General features: G+C 40.6%; 1 protein-coding gene across 1 annotated transcript in view; it reads left to right on the forward strand.

Annotated features, from left to right (window-relative positions):
- The window catches only part of DNAH7 (dynein axonemal heavy chain 7), a 519,305-nt gene that overhangs the window by 222,114 nt on the left and 274,876 nt on the right, over positions 1–22,315 (forward strand). Inside the window, exons 39-40 of the mRNA XM_089689972.1 lie at positions 12,713–12,868; positions 13,908–14,076. Coding sequence (XP_089546098.1) covers positions 12,713–12,868; positions 13,908–14,076 — 325 coding nt within the window. The remainder of the gene's footprint in view (positions 1–12,712; positions 12,869–13,907; positions 14,077–22,315) is intronic.

Consider the following 22,315-nt stretch of genomic DNA (forward strand, 5'->3'; position numbering starts at 1 on the left):
GTTACTTTGACTGACAATTGCACGATCATGCAACGCTGCACCCAAATTAAATTTAGGTCCTTTTTTCCTCCATGAATAGAGTTTCTTTTGGTGGTATTTGATCGCCTGTGCATGTTTTATTTTTTGTGCTATAAAAAAAAAGTCTAACAATTTTGAGAAAACCCCCCAATATTTTTGACTTTTTGCTATTAACTGCTTGCCGACCAGCCACTGTATTAAAACGGCCACAGGGCAGCACCCCTGCGCAAAATCACGTTTTAAAATGTGATTTTGCAAAACAGGTAGGGTAGGCCCACCCTACCCGTGCCGCCGATCGTGGCCGCGGATGTCAATCACCGGGTCCCGGCCGGTCATTACCCGCCGGGTCCCGGCGATTGCCGGCAAACTGACACAGAGCACAGCTGCATTGTTTTCAATGCAGCTCTGCTCCCTGTCAGTTCCCAACACACTGAAAATAAAAAATGCACAGGCGATCAAATACCACCGAAAGAAAGCTCAATTTGTGGGAAAAAAGGGACGTAAATTTAATTTGGGTGCAGTGTTGCATGACCACGCAATTGTCAGTTGAAATAACGCAGCACCGTAACAAAAACCGCTTCTGTAACCTCTTCCTGACCGCCCTATAGCAGAAATACTGCTACAGGGCGGCACAGGTGCGCAAAATGACATATATATATATACAGTTGTGTTCAAAATAATAGCAGTCAGACATCACTAACCTGCTCAATCACTGTTTTTGGTAGAAATGATATTTCTACATGGCAAATAATTTACTAGCAGGTGTAGTAGAGTAATAGAAATCCAACAGACCCAACAGTCATGACATGCATGCTGCTGATTCTGTGTAATTGAATCACTAATTGAAAGGGGCATGTTCAAAATAATAGCAGTGTGGAGTTCTATTAGTGAGGTCTTTCATTCTTTGAAAAACAGGTGGCAATTATTGCCCTTATTTAAGGAAGGAAGGCAGCAAATGTTGTACATGCTGGTTACAGTGCATTTCTCTCTGAAATTCTGAGGAAAATGGGTCGTTCCAGACATTGTTCAGAAGAACAGCGTACGTTGAATAAAAAGTTGATTGGAGAGGGGAAAACATATAAAGAAGTGCAGAAAATGATAGGCTGCTCAGCTAAAATGATCGCAAATGCTTTAAAATGGCAACCAAAACCTGAAAGACATGGAAGAAAGCGAAAAACTACCATTCGAATGGATAGAAGAATAGCCAAATTGGCAAGGACTCAGCCAACAATCAGCTCCAGGAAGATCAAATAAGGTCTAAAGTTACCTGTGAGTACTGTTACAATTAGCAGACGCCTATGTGAAGCCAAGCTATCTGCAAGAAGGCCCCGCAAAGTCCCACTGTTGAAAAAAAGACATGTGCTGAAGAGGTTATAATTTGCCAAAGAGCACATTGACTGGCCTAAAGAGAAATGGCGCAACATTTTGTGGACTGATGAAAGTAAGATTGTTCTTTTTGGGTCTAGTGGCCGGAGACAGTTTGTCAGACGACCCCCAAACACTGAATTCAAGCCACAGTTCACTGTGAAGACAGTGAAGCATGGTTGCGCAAGCATCATGATATGGGGATGTTTCTCATACTACGGTGTTGGGCCTATTTATCGCATACCAGGGATCATGGATCAGTTTGAATACATCAGAATACTTGAAGAGGTCATGCTGCCTTATGCTGAAGAGGAATGTCCTTGAAATGGGTGTTCCAACAAGACAACGACCCCAAACACACCAGTAAATGTGCAACATCTTGGTTCCAGACCAACAAGATTGACGTTACGGAGTGGCCAGCCCAATCCCCGGATCTTAATCCAATAGAAAACTTGTGGAGTGACATCAAAAATGCAGTTTCTGAGGCAAAACCAAGAAATAGAGAAGAACTGTGGAATGTAGTCTAATCATCCTCGGCTGGAATACCTGTTCACAGGTGCCAGAAGTTGGTTGACTCCATGCAACACAGATGTACAGCAGTTCTCAGAAACAGTGCTTATACAACTAACTATTAATTAAGTGATTCAAAGGAAAGCAAAATCTTCAAACATTTTTCAGTTTATATAGTGAATGTTTCAGTTTGTAAAGAAGAATACAAACACTGCTATTTTTTTCAACAGTCTAATATTCACTTTTCTTCAGTTTTTTAGAGGAACAGCACAAATTTGATATATTTTTCTTCATGTTTTGATTTGGAATAGAATGTGTAGTGGTCCCAATGCATTTGTGTGTATGGAAATAAAAGCTATTAGAAGCATTTTTAGCTTTACTCACTTTTTTCAACACACTGCTATTATTTTGAACACAACTGTGTGTATATATACAGTTGCAAGAAAAAGTATGTGAACCCCTTGGGATTACGTGGAGTTTTGCATGAATTGGGCATAAAATGTGCTCTGAACGTCATCTAAGTCACAACAATAGAAGAACACTGTCTGCTGAACATAATACTACACAAACATTAGATGTTGCCATGGTTTAATTGCACATAACATGTAAACATTCACAGTGCAGGGAGGAAAAAGTATGTGAACCTTTGGACTTAATAACTGGTTGACCCTCCTTTGGCAGCAATAACCTCAACCAAACGTTTCCTGTAGTTGCAGATCAGACCTGCACAACGATCTGGAGTAATTTTGGACCACTCCTCTTCACAAAACTGTTTCAGTGTAGCAATATTCTTGGGATGTCTGGTGTGAATCGCTCTCTTAAGGTCATGCCACAGCATTTCAATCGGGTTGAGGTCAGGACTCTGACTGGGCCACTCCAGAAGGCGTATTCTGTGCTGTTGCAGCCATTGGTTTGTTGAATTACTTGTATGCTTTGGGTCATTGTCCTGTTGCCTCACCCATCCTCTGCAGAGCTTCAGTTGGTGGACAGATGGTCGTACGTTTTCCTGCAAAATGTCTTGATAAACTCTGGAATTAATTTTCCCATCAATGACAACAATCTGTCCAGGCCCTGAGGCAGCAAAGCAGCCCCAAACCATGATGCTCCCTCCGCCATGTTTTACAATGGGGATGAGGTTTTGATGTTGGTGTGCTGTGCCTTTTTTTCTCCACACATAGTGTTGTGTGTTCTTCCCAAACAACTCAATCTTGGTTTCATCTGTCCACAGTATATTTTGCCAGTAGTGCTGTGGAACATCCAGGTGCTCTTTTGCATACTTCAAATGTACTGCAATATTCTTTTTGGACAGCAATGGCTTCCTCCGTGGTGTCCTCCCATGTACTCCATTCTTGTTTAATGTTTTCCTTATTGTAGATGTGTCAACAAAAATGTTAGTATGTGCCAGAGATTTCTGTAGGTCTTTAGCTGACACTCTGGGATTCTTCTTTACCTCATGCAGCATTCTGCGCTGTGCTCTTGCAGTCATTTTTACAGGACGACCACGCCTAGGGAGAGTAGCAACAGTGCTAAACTTTCTCCATTTGTAGACAGTCTGTCTTACCATGGACACATGAACATCAAGGCTTTTGGAGATACTTTTGTAACCCTTTCCAGCTTCATGCAAGTCAGCAATTCTTGATCGTAGGTCTTCTGATAGCTCTTTTCTGCGAGGCATGGTTCACATCAGACAGTGCTTCTTGAAACCAGTAAACCCAAAACAGGTGTGTGTTTTTTAAGGGCAGGACAGGTGTCAGCAACACATCCAATATCATCACACTGATTGGAGTCAAAGTTGGCTCACTCCTGGCTCCAATTATCTCTGGGAGAAGTCATTAAGCTAGGGCTTCACATACTTTTTCCTCCCTGCACTGTGAATGTTTACATGTTATGTGCAATTAAACCATGGCAACATCTAATATTTGTGTAGTATTATGTTCAGCAGACTGTGTTCTTCTATTGTTGTGACTTAGATGCCGTTCAGAGCACATTTTATGCCCAATTCATGCAAAACTCCACGTAATCCCAAGGGGTTCACATACTTTTTCTTGCAACTGTATATATATATATACAGTTGTGTCCAAAATTATTCAACCCCCACTGAAATTGAGTGTTTTGGCCAGTTTGACATTGCTTTTGATCATTCAGTCATCTTGCTTACATTTACATTAAAGAGGCACTTGTAGGTCAGACAAATATAACATAACAGTTATAATGAAATAACCACAAATGTCTTTTCTGTGCTCACAGCATTATCAGTTTTATTCAACCCCCAAGTGACATTCAATCTTAGTACTTAGTACAGCATCCTTTTACAGTTATAACAGCTTTTAAACGTGAAGCATAGCTTGACACAAGTGTCTTGCAGCGATCTACGGGTATCTTCGCCCATTCTTCATGGGCAAAGGCCTCCAGTTCAGTCACATTCTTAGGCTTGCGCACTGCAACTGCTTTCTTTAAGTCCCACCAGAGGTTCTCAATCGGATTTAAGTCTGGTGACTGCGATGGCCACTCCAAAATGTTCCAGCCTTTCCTCTGCAACCATGCTCTAGTGGACTTGGAGGTATGCTTGGGATCATTGTCCTGTTGAAAGGTCCAACGTCTCCCAAGCCTCAGGTGTGTGACGGACTGCATCACGTTTCCATCCAATATCTCCTGGTACTGAAGAGAATTCATGGTACCTTGCACACGCTGAAGCTTCCCTGTACCTGCAGAAGCAAAACAGCCCCAAAGCATGATTGACCCTCCACCATGCTTCACAGTAGGCAAGGTGTTCTTTTCATCATAGGCCTTGTTCTTCCTCCTCCAAACATAGCGTTGATCCATGGGCCCAAACAGTTCTAATTTTGTTTCATCAGTCCACAGAACACTATCCCACAACTTTTGTGGTTTGTCCACATGGCTTTTGGCATACTGCAGTCGACTCTTCTTATTCTTTGGAGACAGCAAGGGGGTACGCCTGGGAGTTCTGGCACGGAGGCCTTCATTACGCAGTGTGCGTCTTATTGTCTGGGCTGAAACTTCTGTACCCACATCTGACAAATCTTTTCTCAGTTCCTCAGCAGTCACACGGGGACTTCTCTCCACTCTACGCTTCAGGTAGCGCACAGCAGTCGAAGTCAGCATCTTCTTTCTGCCACGACCAGGTAGCGTTTCAACAGTGCCCTTTGCCTTGAATTTGCGAATGATGCTTCCTAAGGTGTCTCTTGGTATGTTTAACATCTTTGCAATCTTCTTATAGCCATTGCCCTTCCTGTGAAGAGAAATCACCTCTTCTCTTGTCTTCCTGGACCATTCTCTTGCCTTCACCATGTTTGTAACCACACCAGTAAATGTCTAGAAGGAGCTGAGTATCACAGTCATTTTAAAGCTGCCTAATTGGTGCTTATTATGCTTGATTGCTGCTCGGTGACATCCACAGGTGTTTTCAATACCTGATGGAAAGCACCTGTATGAACCTCTGTTCTTCAGAGTGGTAGTCTTTAAGGGGTTGAATAATTGTGGCAATGAAGAAACCACATAAGAACCATTTACTACTGTATTACATAAACAATTGATGTCATTTTAGTTGCATTTGGGTAGTTACAACGTCCTTGTAGGATTTGATTCTGAATACAATTCCAAATGTACACTATAGTCCCTAAACCCCTTTACAGCATTGGGGGTTGAATAATTTTGGACACAACTGTATATATATATATATATACAGTGGGGATCGAAAGTTTGGGCACCCCAGCTAAAAATTTGTATTAATGTGCATAAAGAAGCCAAGGAAAGATGGAAAAATCTCCAAAAGGCATCAAATTACAGATTAGACATTCTTATAATATGTCAACAAAAGTTAGATTTTATTTCCATCATTTACACTTTCAAAATAACAGAAAACAAAAAAAATGGCGTCTGCAAAAGTTTGGGCACCCTGCAGAGTTAATATCTTGTATTGCCCCCTTTGGCAAGTATCACACCTTGTAAACTCTTTTTGTAGCCAGCCAAGAGTCTTTCAATTCTTGTTTGAGGTATCTTTGCCCATTCTTCCTTACAAAAGTCTTCCAGTTCTTTGAGATTTCTGGGCTGTCTGTCATGCACTGCTCTTTTAAGGTCTATCCAGAGATTTTCAATTATGTTGAGGTCAGGAGATTGTGAAGGCCATGGCAAAACCTTCAGTTTACGCCTCTTGATGTAATCCCCCGTGGATTTCGAGGTGTGTTTAGGATCATTATCCATTTGTAGAAGCCATCCTCTCTTTAACTTCAGCTTTTTCACAGATGGCATCAAGTTACCATCCAAAATTTGCTGACATTTTATTGAATCCATTTTTCCGTCTACTCGTGAGATGTTCCCTGTGCCACTGGCTGCAACACAACCTCAATGCATGATTGATCCAACCCCATGCTTAACAGTTGGAAAGAGGTTCTTTTCATTAAATTCTGTGCCCCTTCTTCTCCAAACGTACCTTTGCTCATTCCGGCCAAAAAGTTCAATTATAACCTCATCGGTCCACAGAACTTGTTTCCAAAATGCATCAGGTTTGTCTATATGTTCATGTGCAAAGTTGATTTTTTCATTTGCAAACGATGATTTTTGTGGTGAGGACGTAGAAGAGGTTTTCTTCTGATGACTCTTCCATGAAGACCATATTTGTACAAGTATCTCTTTATAGTGGAATAGTGTACCACAACTCCAGTGTCTGCCAGATCTTTCTGGAGGGATCGTGCAGTCAAACATGGGTTTTGAATTGTTTTTCTCACAATCCTGCGAGCTGTTCTGTCTGATATTTTTCTTGGTCTTCCAGATCTTGCTTTAACTTCCACTGTTCCTCATGACTGCCATTTCTTAATTACATTCCGAACAGAGGATATTGACATCTGAAAACGCTTTGCTGTCTTCTTATAGCCTTCTCCAGCTTTGTGAGCGTCAACTATTTTCAGTTTCAGTTTTCTAGACAACTGCTTAGAAGAACCCATGGTGCTGATTGTTGGGGCAAGGTCAGATGAGTCTGGGCATTTAAAACCTTTGAGATTGACATAACCTGGTCTTCCCAGACGATGATTGAGAACAATCCATGACACTGGCAGGTCTCAGCTTTGCAAAGGGGGCAGTGCATGGTATAAATTCTGCAGGGTGCCCAAACTTTTGCAGACGCCAATTTTTTTGTTTTCTGTTATTTTGAAAGTGTAAATGATGGAAATAAAATCTAACTTTTCTTGACATATTATAAGAATGTCTAATCTGTAATTTGATGCCTTTTGGAGATTTTTCCATCTTTCCTTGGCTTCTTTATACACATTAATACAAATTTTTAGCTGGGGTGCCCAAACTTTCGATCCCCAGTGTATATATATATATATATATATATACATGATTTGTGGTTTTCATGCCCCTCCTAGATGGCATCAGATTGCCCGTCAGTACACCAGTCATCACATTTAACCCCTTGATTGCCAGGAACATGCTCACACACAATAAACCTCCATTGCTAGTATAGTGTCTGAATGGATCAATATCTTTGATCAGATCAGCACTATACCAGCGTTCACATTAGTATAGTTTCCCCAAAAATGCAGCGTTAGCGGGATCAGCCCCGGCACCTGCCAGCACCTGCATTTAGCCCTTATGCTTACCCCCCCTTCTCCCCCAGCAAGTGCAGTGTCAGTAGGTCACTGTCACTTGATACATTGCACACAAAACCGCAGTGTTCGCAGAATCAGGCCTGATCTCTGTTAGCACTTGTCTGTAAATTTTGAGGACTCTCATATGCAGCAGAGTGCCAGTACTAGTGCCGCGCTACCTTTTGGTGAACTGGCAAGCACCAGTGGTCTAGTACATCTTGCTTTTTCACATATCTCTTAGATTGTAAGCTCCCAGGATCAGGTCCCTCCTTAGCCTCTTGTATTGAACTGTATTGTTGCTGTACTGTCTCCCGTTATTCTGTAAAGTGCTGAGCAAACTGTTGGCACCATATAAATCCTGTATAATAATAATATCAGCACTGCAGTATGACTTGGTGACGTGGCGAGTCCCATAAGTCCAGTACAAGCCGGTGCAGTGGTGAGCACAAGTATTGTCCCGCAGCCACCAAGAATTCACACACAGGCCCATAGAGCTCCTAGTATGCTTCCGGATGTGTATGTAAATCCCAATTTACAGCCCACAAATTCTGCAGAACCTGTACTTCCCCCATTCACTGCCCAACCCGGAATTCAGGTGGAAATTGCAAATTTAACTACTCCCCTTGATTTTTGGAGCTGTTTTTCACGGATTATCTGTATGCGTTGATTGTGGATCAAAGCAATTTATATGCACAACAATTTATCGACACCAACCCAAATTCAAACCTTGCCAGACCAGTCGCATGGAAACTCATGCCTCAATGTGGGCATTACTAAAAAAAATGAATTGCGGTTGTATTGGTCCACAGACCCGATTCATCATATGCTGTGTTCTCTGCTGCCATGGCCAGGCATAGATATGAGAGTATAATGTGTTTTATGCATTTCAGCGACAATACACTCTGTCATCCTCGAGGTAACCCTGAATTTGACCGGCTCTACAAAATTCAGCCTCTCACAAATCACCTTAATCAAACATTTGCAGATGTCTATACTCCCCAGCAAAAAATCTGCGTTGATGAGCCCCTGATTAATTTTTCTGGCCGCCTTGCATTCAAACCATATGGTTTGAATATGGGGTACCACTTATACGTGGACAATACAAGGACAATGTTATTCAAGCATGCCACTGTTTAGACATTTGTTCAATCTTTGAACTGGCGCATGTGGCAAAGTGTGACCTAATGTGTGCCCACCATTAGAAGTGGGTGGATGCAGGGCGGTATTTTCTAATGGTGGGCATACCACACACTTTTTCTGGCAGAGATTTCTTCTCTTTTTTTCATTCAGTCCACAGGCTTCATACAAAAAAAAAGAACATAGCATATATACCCAACAAGGATCAGCGATGAGCAGAGATGATGCCCCCCTCCCCCGCTGCCTTCCAAGGATTTCTCGGGCAGTCCTGTGCCATCAGGGGAACCTGAGAAAGCAGTGTTTCTGCCAGCTGACCATAGAGCTGATTGGAGACCAGAATAGTGCCAATCATCTCTATAGCCTAAGAAATCAGACGCTACGAGCATTTCATCACTTCAGTTTTGCAGGATATAAACAGCACCATTTGTAAATTGGGAAAGCATCTGATCACACTGATTTTGGTTTGATTAGATAATGTAAGGGAAGAGGAGATATCTAGAGTCTGATAGACCCCATATTTCTGAAAAAAGAATATATGACAATGCCCATTGAAGTTATAGGGGATATTTGCATTCCCTGTGATAGCATTAAAAGTGATTAAAAAAAAAAAAGAAAAGTACAGTGTAAAAATAATAAAAAAAATCAAAATAACTTAAAAAAAAATAATAAATAAATAAAAACTCACCCCTCCCATGTGGGCACACCTGTGTGCACAGCATTGACCCTGTGCCGGCATGTAAACAGCGGTTGCGCCATACATGTGAGGTATCACCGCGAACGTCAGATCGAGGGCAGTAATTCTAACACTAGACCTCCTCTGTAAATCTAAAATGGTAGCTTTTAAAGCGTTGCCTATGGATATAAAAAATGGAGGCAATTTGTCGCCATTGCACAGGGCATGCACAGTTTTAAAGCATGTCACGTTTGGTATCTATTTACTCGGCATACCATCATCTTTTATATTTTACCAAATAATTGGCCAATATATTGTGTTTTTGTGCATTAAAAGTAAAAAAAGTGTGTTTTTTAAAAACAAATTTGCTTTTGAAAAATTGCTGCGCGAGCACTATGTGCCAGAAAAAATTGTAGTACCCACCATTATATTCACTAGGGTGTCTGCTTTAAAAAAAATATATAATGTTTGGGGGTTTAAATTAATTTCCTAGCCAAAAATACAGATTTTTTTCATGTGAACAAAGTGTCAGAAAAGGCTTGATCTTCAGGTGGTTAGAAGAGTGAGTGATGTGTGGCATAAACTTCTAATGCTGGGCATAAAACACCCCCACCCCCCAAAACAACCCCTTTTTGGAAAGTAGACACCCCAAGCTATTTGCTGAATGGCATGTTGAATTAATAGAAGAATTTATTTTTTTAACACAAGTTTTTGGAAAATGACAAAAAACATTTTTTTTTACACAAAATTGTCACTTAAATGATTTATTGCTCACAAATGCCATGGGTATATGTGGAATTACTCCCCAAAATACATTCTGCTACTTCTCCCGAGTATGGGGGTACCACATGTGAGAGACGTTTTGGCAGTCTAGCCAAGTACAGGGCCCCAAAATCCAATAAGCACCTTCAGGCTTTTAAAGGGCTTTATTTCCTCATTACACTTCCTGACTACCTATCACAGTTTCGGAGGCCCTGAAATGCCAGGATAGCACCCAACCCCCCCAAATGATCCCTTTTTAGAAAGTAGACACCCCGAGGAATTTGATAAGAAGCATGTAAGTATTTTGCAGATATCATTTGTTGCCACAAGTTTCTGGAAAATCAAGAAAAAAACCAAAAACATATTTTTTCTATTCTTTTTGTATATTTCAAAACCTTGTGAGAATAAATGAGATCTGCAAAATACTCACCATGCCTCTTTTTAAATTCCTTGGGGTGTCTACTTTCCAGAAAGGGGTCATTTGGGAGGGGGTTAGTGCTATCCTGGCATGTCTGGGCCTTCGAAACTGTGATAGGTATCGAGGAAGTGAAATGAGGAAGTTATGCATCTTCAGGCTTTCAAAGTGGTCATTGGATTTCAGGCTCCCAAAAAGTCTCACACATATGGTACCCCCATACTCGGTAGAAGTAGCAGAATGTATTTAGGGGTGTAATTCCACATATACCTGTGGCTTGTGCAAAAAAATTAATCATTTAAATGACAACTTTGTGTAAAAAAAAGTTTTTCTCATTTTCCAGAAACTTGTGGAAAAAAAAAAATCTTCTATGGACTCAATATGCCTCTCAGCAGATAGCTTAGGGTGTCTACTTTCCAAAAAGGGGTCATTTGAGGGTGTTTGTGCTATCCTGGTATTTTAGCACCTCAAGAAATGTGATGAGCAGTCAGAAAGTAAAAGCTGTGTAAATTCCATTATCTATACCATAGTTTGTAGACGCTATAACTTTCACACAAAGCAATAAATATACACTTACTGGGATTACTTTAACCAAAAACATGTAGCAGAATACATTTTGGCCTAAATTCATGACAAAATTTTTTTTTTTTTTGTAGCGCCAACAATAACAAGTGCACAGGTGATCAAATACCACCAAAAGAAAGCTCTATTTGTGTGAAATAAAGGACATAAATTTCATTTATGTACCGAATTGCATGACCGCGCAATTGTCCGTTAAACTAGCGCAGCGCTGTATAGCAAAAAAATGGTGTAAATTGCAGTATCTATACCATAGTTTGTAGACGCTGTAACTTTCACACAAAGCAATCAATATAGACTTATTGGGATTTTTTTACCAAAAACATTTAGCAGAATACATTTTGGCCTAAATTTATAACTAACTTTGAGTTTACTATATATTTTTTATAGCTGAAAGTAAAAAATATTGTTTTTCTTCAAAATTTTTTGTCTTTTTTTGTTAATAGCGTGAAAAATAAAATGCGCACAGGTAATCCAATACCACCGAAAGAAAGCTCTATTTGTGTGAAAAAAAGGACGTAAATTTCGTTTAGGTGCAGCATTGCATGACCGCGCAATTATCAGTTGAATTAGTGCAGTGCCGAGTAGCAAAAAGAGGCCTGGTCATTAAGGGGGGTAAATCCTCAGGAATGCAAGTGGTTAAACATGTCCATTAAAATTTTTTAAAAATCCAATTTCGTCATAAATTTAAGCCAAAATGTATTCTGCTACACGTCTTTGCTAAAAAAAAATCCCAATACGTGTAAATTAATTGGTTTACATAAAACTTATAGCATTTACAAATGGCGATATGTATACTGGGATTTTTTTTTGTCGACTTTTACTAGTAATGCGGTGATCAGCGACTTATAGCTGGCATTCTGACACTGGGGGGAACTAAATTGGTGTCACTGACAATCCCAGTGACACCAATACAGTGATCAGTGCTAATAAAAAGCACTGACACTGTACTAATGGCACTGGGCAGGAAGGAGTTAACATACGGGGCGATGAAAGGGTTAACAGTGTGCTGTTTTGCGTACTGGGCTGTGCTTGTACTTCACTGTAAGCACACTGCTTTGCATGGCTGTGCTATGCACTGCCATGCAAAGTAATGTGCAGGAGCTGACAGGGCAGAGAAATGTTTTGTTTACTAACAGTTCTCCCCCCCATCAGAGATGCTCGGTAATCACTGGGCGCCGACGAGAAATTACCGGCCGGGACCCTGTGGTTGACAGCAACGAATGGCTGCTCAGGTGGGGTTCCCCCTACCTGGAAATGCAAAAGCACGTATATATACGTGATTCTGCACACTCCTGCCGCCCTGTAGCAGTACTTTTGCTATAGGGCGGATGGGAAGCGGTTAAATAAAAGTTAAAAAAAAAAACATATTTTGAACCTGTCACAAACCTGAGTATTTCAAACAAAATCTTTATGAAAGCAATGCGTAGGTCTGGGGTTCTTTCAATCATGTGTCAAATTGATCAGTAGATCTACAGATATTGGCAGCAATAAGTTATGCAAATCTCAGCTTTGTAAAAAAAAAAGTTCTGGATTACAGTTTTTGTAGTAAATACTCTTTTCCATTTGCATGTGTATGCCTACCAACTAAAAATAGCAAAATCGTAACAAAATATTTAATATATCTGTTGACATATTTTCTTCTAGGACTTTTTGTTGAATCAGTTGGACAAAGAAATCTACAAACCTTTGTTAATAAACTTCTCAGCTCAGACCACAGCAGCTCAGACTCAGAACATCATAATGTCTAAACTGGATAAGAGAAGGAAAGGCGTCTTTGGTCCTCCACTGGGAAAGAAAACGGTAATACTATCATGTGTATTCTTGCTTTAATGTATCCGTAATATGCAAGGGGTACTTTCATTGTGCACTGCTGTAGCTCTTTCTCTGTATGTAGACTGATTTAATATGTCCACTAAAGCCTGTCTGTGCACTTTCAGAGAAAAACCACTTAATTTCCTGCAGGCGGATTTCAGTATTGTTGTGAAGTAGAACTGACACACTGCTGTCTCAGTAGCTGTAGAAGATGATCATTATTTTTAGGGTTATAAAAGGCTTAGTCTGTGAGTTTTCAGGACAAATAAAGGGCATTGCAGAAATCAGTAGCTAAAATGTTAATGTAACAAATTTGTATTACTAAGCCTTGCATGTACAAACAAACGTAGAAGTCCAGTGCTTTGTTCTTGTCATTCTGCATACTGGTAAATTACACAATCATTATTATTTTTAGTAAAAGACAACCTTGATATCAAGAAAAAAAATGTTTCCTGGGTGGTGTAGATCTTGGTCTGACTAATGAACACTTTGGCTTGTTCATATTGGTAAATCTAATAGTTTTAGTCAGATTACCCTAGCCCCGTCTGCTAGACTTGACGTGAGATAGGAGAAGATCAGCAAAGCACAAACAGAAAGAAGACCCTACGTATGTAATGAGCACAAGTGCACTCTCCTAGGCACTCTCCTCACATAATTATTCATGGTGCACAGATAAAATGTTAAACAATGAATTTAAAACACCCTGATATGATTATTTCACATACAGTATATTATATACAAAAACTTTAAAGAGACCATAATTTACTTTAATCACTGGAGGAATACACTCTTGAATGTTGCATGCATATCTGTATAGTTTTTATCTCGTGCAACCAGGGGTTCACAAATTTGCACATTAAAGCACCCCGGGCTCTGTGCTGCCCAGATACTCAATTGGCAATGTAAACTGACATGTAGGCACTTGGAAGTGCCAGCTATGTGCTATTACACAATCATGGAGCTTTCAAAAGGAGACGTAGAAGACTTTTAAACTGCTTTAAGGTTAGCTGTTGACATTTTTTTCCAGATTGTATTTGTAGATGATGTGAACATGCCCGCCAGAGAGGTCTATGGTGCCCAACCTCCTGTGGAATTGCTGCGTCAGTGGTTAGATCATTGGAACTGGTATGATCTGAAAGACTGCTCAGTGATCAAATTAACTGACATACAAATCATATGTGCTATGGGGCCAGCAGGTAATTCAATAAGTATGACCTGTATGATTAAGTTGCTAAAATTAAGTAAGGTTTTAAATATGTTGTTGATGCCCTAATGTATTGGTAAAAGTAGATGTTCCTGAACCTTTGTATACAGTGCCTTGAAAAAGTATTCATACCCCTTGAAATTTTCTACATTTTGTAATGCTACAACCAAGAATGTAAATGTATTTAATTGGGATTTTATGAGATAGACCAGCACAAAGTGGCACATAATTGTGAAGTGGAAGGAAAATGATAAATGGTTTTCAAAATTTTTTACAAATAAATATGTGAAAAGTGTGGCGTGCATTTGTATTCAGCCGCCCTGAGTCAATACGTTGTAGAACCACCTTTTACTGAAATTACAGCTGCAAGTCTTTTGCTGTATGTCTCTACCAGCTTTGCACATCTAGAGAGTGAAATTCTTGCCCATTCTTCTTTGCTAAATAGCTCAAGTTCTGTCAGATTGGATGGAGAGCGTCTGTCAACAGCAATTGTGAAGTCTTGCCACAGATTTTCAATTGGATTTAGGTCTGGACTTTGACTGGGTCATTCTAACACATGAATATGCTTTGATCTAAACCATTCCATTGTAACTCTGGCTGTATGTTTAGAGTCGTTGTCCTGCTGGAAGGTAAACCTCTGCCCCAGTCTCAAGTCTTTTGCAGACTCTAACAGGTTTTCTTTCAAGATTGCTTTGTATTTGGCTCCGTCCATCTTCCCATCAACTCTGACCAACTTCCTTGTCCCTGATGAAGAAAGGCATCCCCACAACATGAGGCTGCCACCACCATGTTTCACGGTGGGGATGGTGTGTTCAGGGTGATGTGCAGTGTTAGTTTTCCGCCACACATAGCGTTTTGCTTTTAGGCCAACACATTTTATTTTGACCAGAGCACCTTCTTCCACATGTTTGCTGTTTTCCCAACGTGGCTTCTCACAAACTGCAAATGGGACTTCTTGTGGCTTTCTTTTAACAATGGCTTTCTTCTTGCCACTCTTCCATCAAGGCCAACTATTAGTACATGACTAATAGTTGTCCTGTGGACAGATTCTCTCATCTGAGCTGTGGATCTCTGCAGCTCCTCCAGAGTTACCAAGGGCCTCTTGGCTGACTCTCTGATGCAGTTGTACCATTACATTTTTGGATGATGGATTGAACAGTGCTCTGTGTGATGTTCAAAGCTTGGGATTTTTTTTTATAACCTAACCCTGCTTTATACTTCTTCACAACTTTATCCCTGACCTGTCTGGTGTGTTCCTTGGCCTTCATGATGCTGTTTGTTGACTAATGTTCTCTAACAAACCTCTGAGGGCTTCACAGAACATCTGTATTTATACTGAGATACAATTACACACAGGCGGACTCTAGACTCTAGACACCAGATTTTAATCAGGGGTATCAGAGTAAAGGGGGCTGAATACAAATGCACACCACACTTTTCAGATATCTCCACATCCACTTCACAATTATGTTTCAGTTTGTGTTAGTCTATCACATATAATCTCAATAAAATAGATTTACATTTTTGGTTGCAACATGACAAAATGTGGAACATTTCAAGGGGTATGAATACTTTTTCAAGGCAATGTATGTATATGCTCAAGCAGGTGGTGGAGGCAGTGGTGTATTTAGGTTTGAGCTGCCCTAGGCAACACAAAAATCATCCGCCCCCCCCTTCCCGCGGAGAGAGCCTGACACCAACCAACACCACCTCCCCCCTCCACCCTTCCCCCCTGATCTCCCACTCCCGAGAAAGCTTTCCCCTACCACCACCCTCCATACACCAGCCACCTGACCCCCCAGCAAGAGAGAGAAAGACACTTACCTTCACAGCTGCAGACATCCCCTGGAATGAGAGTCTCTGAGGCTCTTCATACACCGTCAAGCAGCCCGCAACCTCTCTCGGATCCCACCTGGTCCCAATGCCACATGGGTCCCTTCTTCTGTCCCTTCTTCCAGGGAGTGGTGCTGCCCCCCCCTGAAAAATGCCGCCCTAGGCAAATGCCTTGTTTGCCTTGTGGTAAGTACACCCCTGGGTGGAGGGAAGGAGAAGAGTCCTCCTAGATTGTAAGCTTGAAAGAGCAGGGCCCTCGATCCCCTCATGTTTTGCATTGTATTGGTATTGTTCTGTCCCCCTTTATAATGTACAGCGCTGAGCGAACTATTGGCGCTTTATAAATACTGTATAATAATAATAATATAATAATAAGCTACATAAACGCTATGGCTACTGTAAGGTCTCTGTTTACTGCTTCCTTACTTGTATTACCCATAAAAGAAATTAGATCTTTTACATCAGGGGTAGGCAACCTTTGAGAGGTGGAGATCTAACTGAACAACATGAAAGAGATCAAAGATTACCGGGGTTCAGAGCCATTAAAAAAAAAACGAGCAAAACCTAACTATATAGCCAGGAAAATGTAGAAAAAATTAATAAAACAAATGTCACTGTAAAAATACAAACTTTGCCTACCTTAAAAATGTACAGTGTCAGTCAGTAGGGCAGTGGATGGTGTCAGTAGGACAGAGGTTGTTGTCAGTCAGTAGAGCAATGGATGGTGTCAGCAGTTTTTAGTTTTACATTTTTATTTTTTAATATTTTTCACAATTTTTTTTAGAAGCCTTGTTGAAAGGGAAGCACTTGGGGGAAGGGCCAGGCGGCAGAAAAAGGAGGAACAAGGATGCGAGGGGCAGTGGGGGAGGAGTTTACTGGAACCAATCCCCTAGAGTTTTCTCCTGCAGCAGCTGTACACAGGAGGAGATGCTAGCTTTCAGCTGCTCCAGGAGAACAATAAAGGGAAGCGTCAGAAGGCAGGTATTTTAAAAATCTGAACTCCCAACAAATCGCTTGGGATTGGTTAGACAGCTGCCTTAGGGCACCAGAGTAGGGGGGCAGAAAAAGCCCAATCCCCAGCCACTTAATAGGAATTCAGATTTTTAAAATACCTGTCCATGGGAGGGAGAGGGGGGGCACTGCTGGTGGGAGGGAAGGGGGGCTAGAGGTCACTGCTATGGGGGGTAATTGGTTGCTAGGACCCACCTAGTGGAGGTGGATTAGAACACCTGTCAGGTTTTTATTGTCTGTTTTCCCATTAGGGAGATTCACCCGTTCTGTTTGTCCTGTTTACCATTATCATTGAAAGTGAAGGTAGAAAAAGAAAATCCCAAATTTTAGGTTGTCCCCAGAACAGTAATAGAGGGGAAATTTTCAATTGGGGACACTGGTTCTGGTGACCCCAAGGGATATACAAATATCCTTCTATACCAATAAAACGTGGAATGGTGGAAAAAGAATATTTATATGTGTGTGATTTAATTATACTATTGTCATTCAATATTTAACATTTTTAAAGATGCTTTGTATTTACCTAATTTAATTTGTTTTTGATATACTGTATCATGTGTGTCCTCTGAAAGCAGTTTCCTCTTGACTGGTATTCTAGTCAGCTTTTCTCTTTTTTATTAATACATATGCTGCAGGAACTGCACTGATTTAGTAAGTTGGTATATTTCTATGGTATAAACAATTTTACCTCTTTATTAGCATTGAAAACTGACAGGGGTTCTAATCCTTCTCCACTGTTTCCATCCAACTTGATATCGCATGATTTTATTAGATAAATACAGCATATTTCTGAAATATGTCTTAAGAGTCTTGTCCTGAAGTACACCCGTGCTTTGCCCCTGCAGGGTAAAGCAACATGTTCAGTGCTTATCCCTCTGTACATACGTACAACCTCTTTGCTCATCACCAAACCATTTGGCCATCTCAAGAAAAGAGAAATACCTGCAAATCTGGGTATGGGGAACATTCATGTCTCTCCCCTTCCTCCCTTGATGCAGCAATGGATGCCTGAGAAGCCATTTGCCAGGCCTCAGTGGGCAACAAAGAGAATCCTTATCCCTGTTTAATCTCAAACCAGAGTCCGTAGGTAATTTTTTTTTCCTGGAAGGGGGTTTCAGCCCAGTGGAGAATAATTAGCATGAATTGTGGGTGTAGGAAAATTGCACAGTGAGAGGGGTTTAAAACTTGAGATTACTCTTTACACAGTAGCATATGCCACAGTCCTTGTATCTAAAAAATATGCTTTAATTACTGTACCACAAGTGAGAGTCTTAAAGGCACACATAAACAAATGCACATTATTTAGTAAAAAAAACATATCCCTTATATGCTTTTATTTACACAGCTTATCATGAAGAAGAACTTTATTTACATAGTCAGTGACTCTAAGAGTGAGAGTGCAGTGCTCAGGAGTATGTCATATATGGCCCAGTGTACAGAGTGCAGTAGTCAGGAGTATGAAATACACAGCATAGTGTATACATTGCAGGGTTCAGAAATGCATAACACACAAAGCACAAAGGTCGGAGGATATAACACACACAGCATAGAGGTCAGAATGCTTAACTCGCAGTGAGCAGGATTCACGAGCATGTAATACACAGAAGGTAGGAGTCAGAGGTGCATACCACACATCACAGGGGTCAGGAATGCATAACACAGAAAGCTAAGGGGTTAGGACTGTGTAATACACAGAGTACAGAAGTCAGTAGCGTGTAACAAAAATTTACCTCCCCAAGTCTGAATCGCCCTAAATACAGATCTCTCCCCCAGTTCACCCCCCCCACCCCACTAGTGCAGCTCTTCCCCCAGTACAGATCTCCCCCTAGTAGATCTTCTATCACATACCTGGTCGAGGCTGAGCTGACCTCCTTTCCTGGTTCTCCTGAAGATGGTGACAGGATATAATAGGGCATGGAGTGGGATGTGTGCTTGGTCAGAGATCCTGGATGGAAGCTGCTTGCAGCAGGTGCCAAGGAGCAGGCAGGCTGGTGGACTGGCAGATGTGGAGACACAGCAACAGGTGCAGAACAGCAGGCAGACTGGTGGGTTGGCAGATGCAGAGACACAGCAGCAGGTAGCAAGCAAGCTGTCTGGCAGGCAGATGCAGGATCTTTGGAAGTCAGCCAGGCAGGCAGAAGTTGGTAGCAGCCAGGCAGCAGAGGTACAGAATCAGGATAAGAGGCGGAGTCAGGGCCAGGCCAGAGTGGGTAACGGGCGAGAAGAGAAGGTGCCAGAGCAGAAGGCAGAGTCAGATCACAAGTCGTAGTCAGCAACAAGGTATCAGGAATGAGAAAAATCAAGCAGGCAGGGTAGATACAGGAACACAGGATTAGGTCACAGTCAGTAGAAGCTGATGACCACTCAGCAATCCTTTCACAAGTGTAGTTTTAAATAGGGAAGTGGGCACCAATTACCCACGCTTGCTCATACTAATTTGCGTGCGTGCGCACACGTGTGGGATTTAGGGCATGTCTAGGTCTCACTCTAGAAATTCTTTTGAGCACATGCACATATCTTCTCACATGACAGCGCATACCGATTTCCTTGACATCTTCCCACCTAGTAAAGATCTCCGCAAATACAGTCTCCCCTGTCCATGAAATCCACTCCCCAGACCTGGCAGATCAGAGTGAAGGGAAGTCTTACCTTGGCCGGGTCATGTGAATGAAGCTTAGGAAGAAGTAGAGCCTCCGTTCTGAATGTCCATTGTCTATATCTGAGGTATGACATGCAGTAAGAGCGGAAGCTGCAGTGCAGTTGGAATAGGCACTGCAGCACAGCCAAAAATGTCAAACAATGTCTGCTATTTGTGTCCCTGGTACCTCACATACCCTGTAATAGATAAGGAGCGAGGGCTTCAGGTGCTCTGCGACTGTCAGTGCTAGCTTCTGCATGGTAGCTCTTATCCCCCCCCATCTATGTTCCTACTCTGACCAGAGAGAGGAAGGTGTGTATATACAGCTGTGGGGCAGGTATTTAAGGTAATCTGGTGCATAGTTTTGCTTATGCAAAGCACAAGTTTACCTTAAAGTGGTTCATATACTGTACATCTTGCAGATTTTTATTTGATTGAATGTGATAAAGTAGTATTTACAATAATTATATAAGGAGTGGGAGATGGAGACAAAATTGCTCTCCATATCCTTGTAAACAGGGTTTTACTGGAACCACACCCCTAATAAAAATTGTATTGAATAAGACCCTAACCAAGAAAAACTAATGGGGCTTTTTGGGTACCAAACCATATAAATCAACAGTGGTTATAAAAAATATATAAAGACAATAATAAAATTGAACATCTTCTGTTGGGGTAAAATACCACCAACCAGTGGACATGACTGTCAAACACATACATAGAGGATCATAAAATTCAGTTAATGAAAAAGCCACAGTAATTGCCACTGATGTCCTAGATGCAAAAGGGTGTCACGGGTATCAGCTACAAGTCAACAGCAGCTACAACCTCAAAACATCAAGGCTAAACTGTGAATGATTAATGACACCTAAATAAATGGTGTTGGATCATAAATAGCAATAGACATAATGCTGCACTGCTTCAGCCTAGAATCATAAATTAATACTTGGTTAAGACACCTAGAAGGATGGTATCGCATCATAGGTATCAATAAACATATTGGTACATAGCTTCAGCTTAGAACCATGAATGAACACTTTGTTGATATTTCCAAGGCATTTCACAGGACAATACCTGCTTCTTCAGGAAAAACAAAACACAAATTCCTACAATAAAGCAAAAATAGAACCAGGAGCATATAATCCATATATAACCATACAAAACATTCAACAAAACAACAGATATTAAATAAAAGACTTGACAACAATTACCAGTTGACAACACTAGTACACTCCCATGCCCATGCAAGGTATATAGGGCATGTCAGTCGTATCTGGATGGAAAAAAGGGGCCTCCAGCAATGAATGAGGAATAAACTAAAAAAATCCCAGCGCCAATCAAAGAAAGTATACAATTATGCAGCTGTGCACCAGTGAAAACCACCAATAATAAATAACACAAAAAACAGCGCAAAAATTAAATAAATAAATACAAATAATCACAAATAAATAAATGTCCATGCAAAAATATATATATAATATTTCAAACATAAGTCCTTATTTTCCCAAAAGGATTTTCAAGACAATGTTCCAAAATGTATTTTATGTACGATTTATATGGTATTGAGTGGCAGTATTACACTATGTAGCCTTTTTTTCCTTGCACATTATTGAGGATTCCATGGAGAAGTAGAGTGGAGTCGATTGCTGTATCTAAGCAGGGTGAAGGCGAGGGGCTATAGGATCCCTTATATCCTATGAGGCTTATTACTCACCTCCATCTGGTGAGTGCGGTCAATATTATTTTTCACGTGGTGATTAGGTGGAAGCACATTTTGGAACATTGTCTTGAAAATCCTTTTGGGAAAATAAGGACTTATGTTTGAAATATTATATATATATTTTTGCACGGACATTTATTTATTTGTGATTATTTTTATTTATTTAATTTTTGCGCTGTTTTTTGTGTTATTAACGAATGAGGAATAATCGTCGGTCAAGAGAAGATCTAAATCCACTTGTAAACAGCAGAACTGTCATTCTAGGGAATTACAAAACACATTGGTCCAAAATGAACCCCCCAAAAATTCCAACTACACATCTACTCCCTATAAATTCAAACCCTTTAAGGGGGGGGTGGATTTATTGCAAACAATAGGTATTGATTAAATCTCCATATCAAATTCAGCTTAAGTAGGCAAGCAACAAAGATATCTATAAATATAAAGTATGTAAAGTATGGCCAAAAAAGACCCTATTAGAAGCCAATGACTTGTTCAAAACACACACAGCAACAATGGAATAATGGCAACAATGGAGTATATACTAAAAAGTCTAAAATGCATCAGTGAGGTTGGTATCAACAACTGGTGTTACAAAATGCTGTTATAATGTAAAAACTACACAAAAAGGACTCAGTAAATCCAAATAATCCCAAATCAAAAAAGTATTTGCATATAACTAAATTATATGAAATTATTCATATTATGAAAAAAAAGGGGAGGGGGGAAGAATACATGAATAAATAAATACTGAAAGAAAGAAAGAAATAAGGTGCTGTATGATGGCAAGACCAAATAAAGTTCACGATAGAAAAGGTTTGAACCTTAAGGAATCATTTAAGCCTGGAGGCTGTGTAACCGCCAGGTTGTGTATCCATCGTGCTTCTTTTTGAAGAATATGGCGGTCCCAATCACCGCCTCTCGGGTCCATATGGACTCTTTTCAGGGCAAAAAACTTAACACATTGTGCATTTTTAGCATGATACCAGGTACTGTGTCTCCCTATAGGGGAAGAAATATCTCCCGACT

This window comes from Staurois parvus, unplaced genomic scaffold (assembly GCF_062004578.1).
Source record: "Staurois parvus isolate SC_StPar_1 unplaced genomic scaffold, SC_StPar_1.0 ptg000506l, whole genome shotgun sequence".
Classification (NCBI taxonomy): Eukaryota; Metazoa; Chordata; class Amphibia; order Anura; family Ranidae; genus Staurois; species Staurois parvus.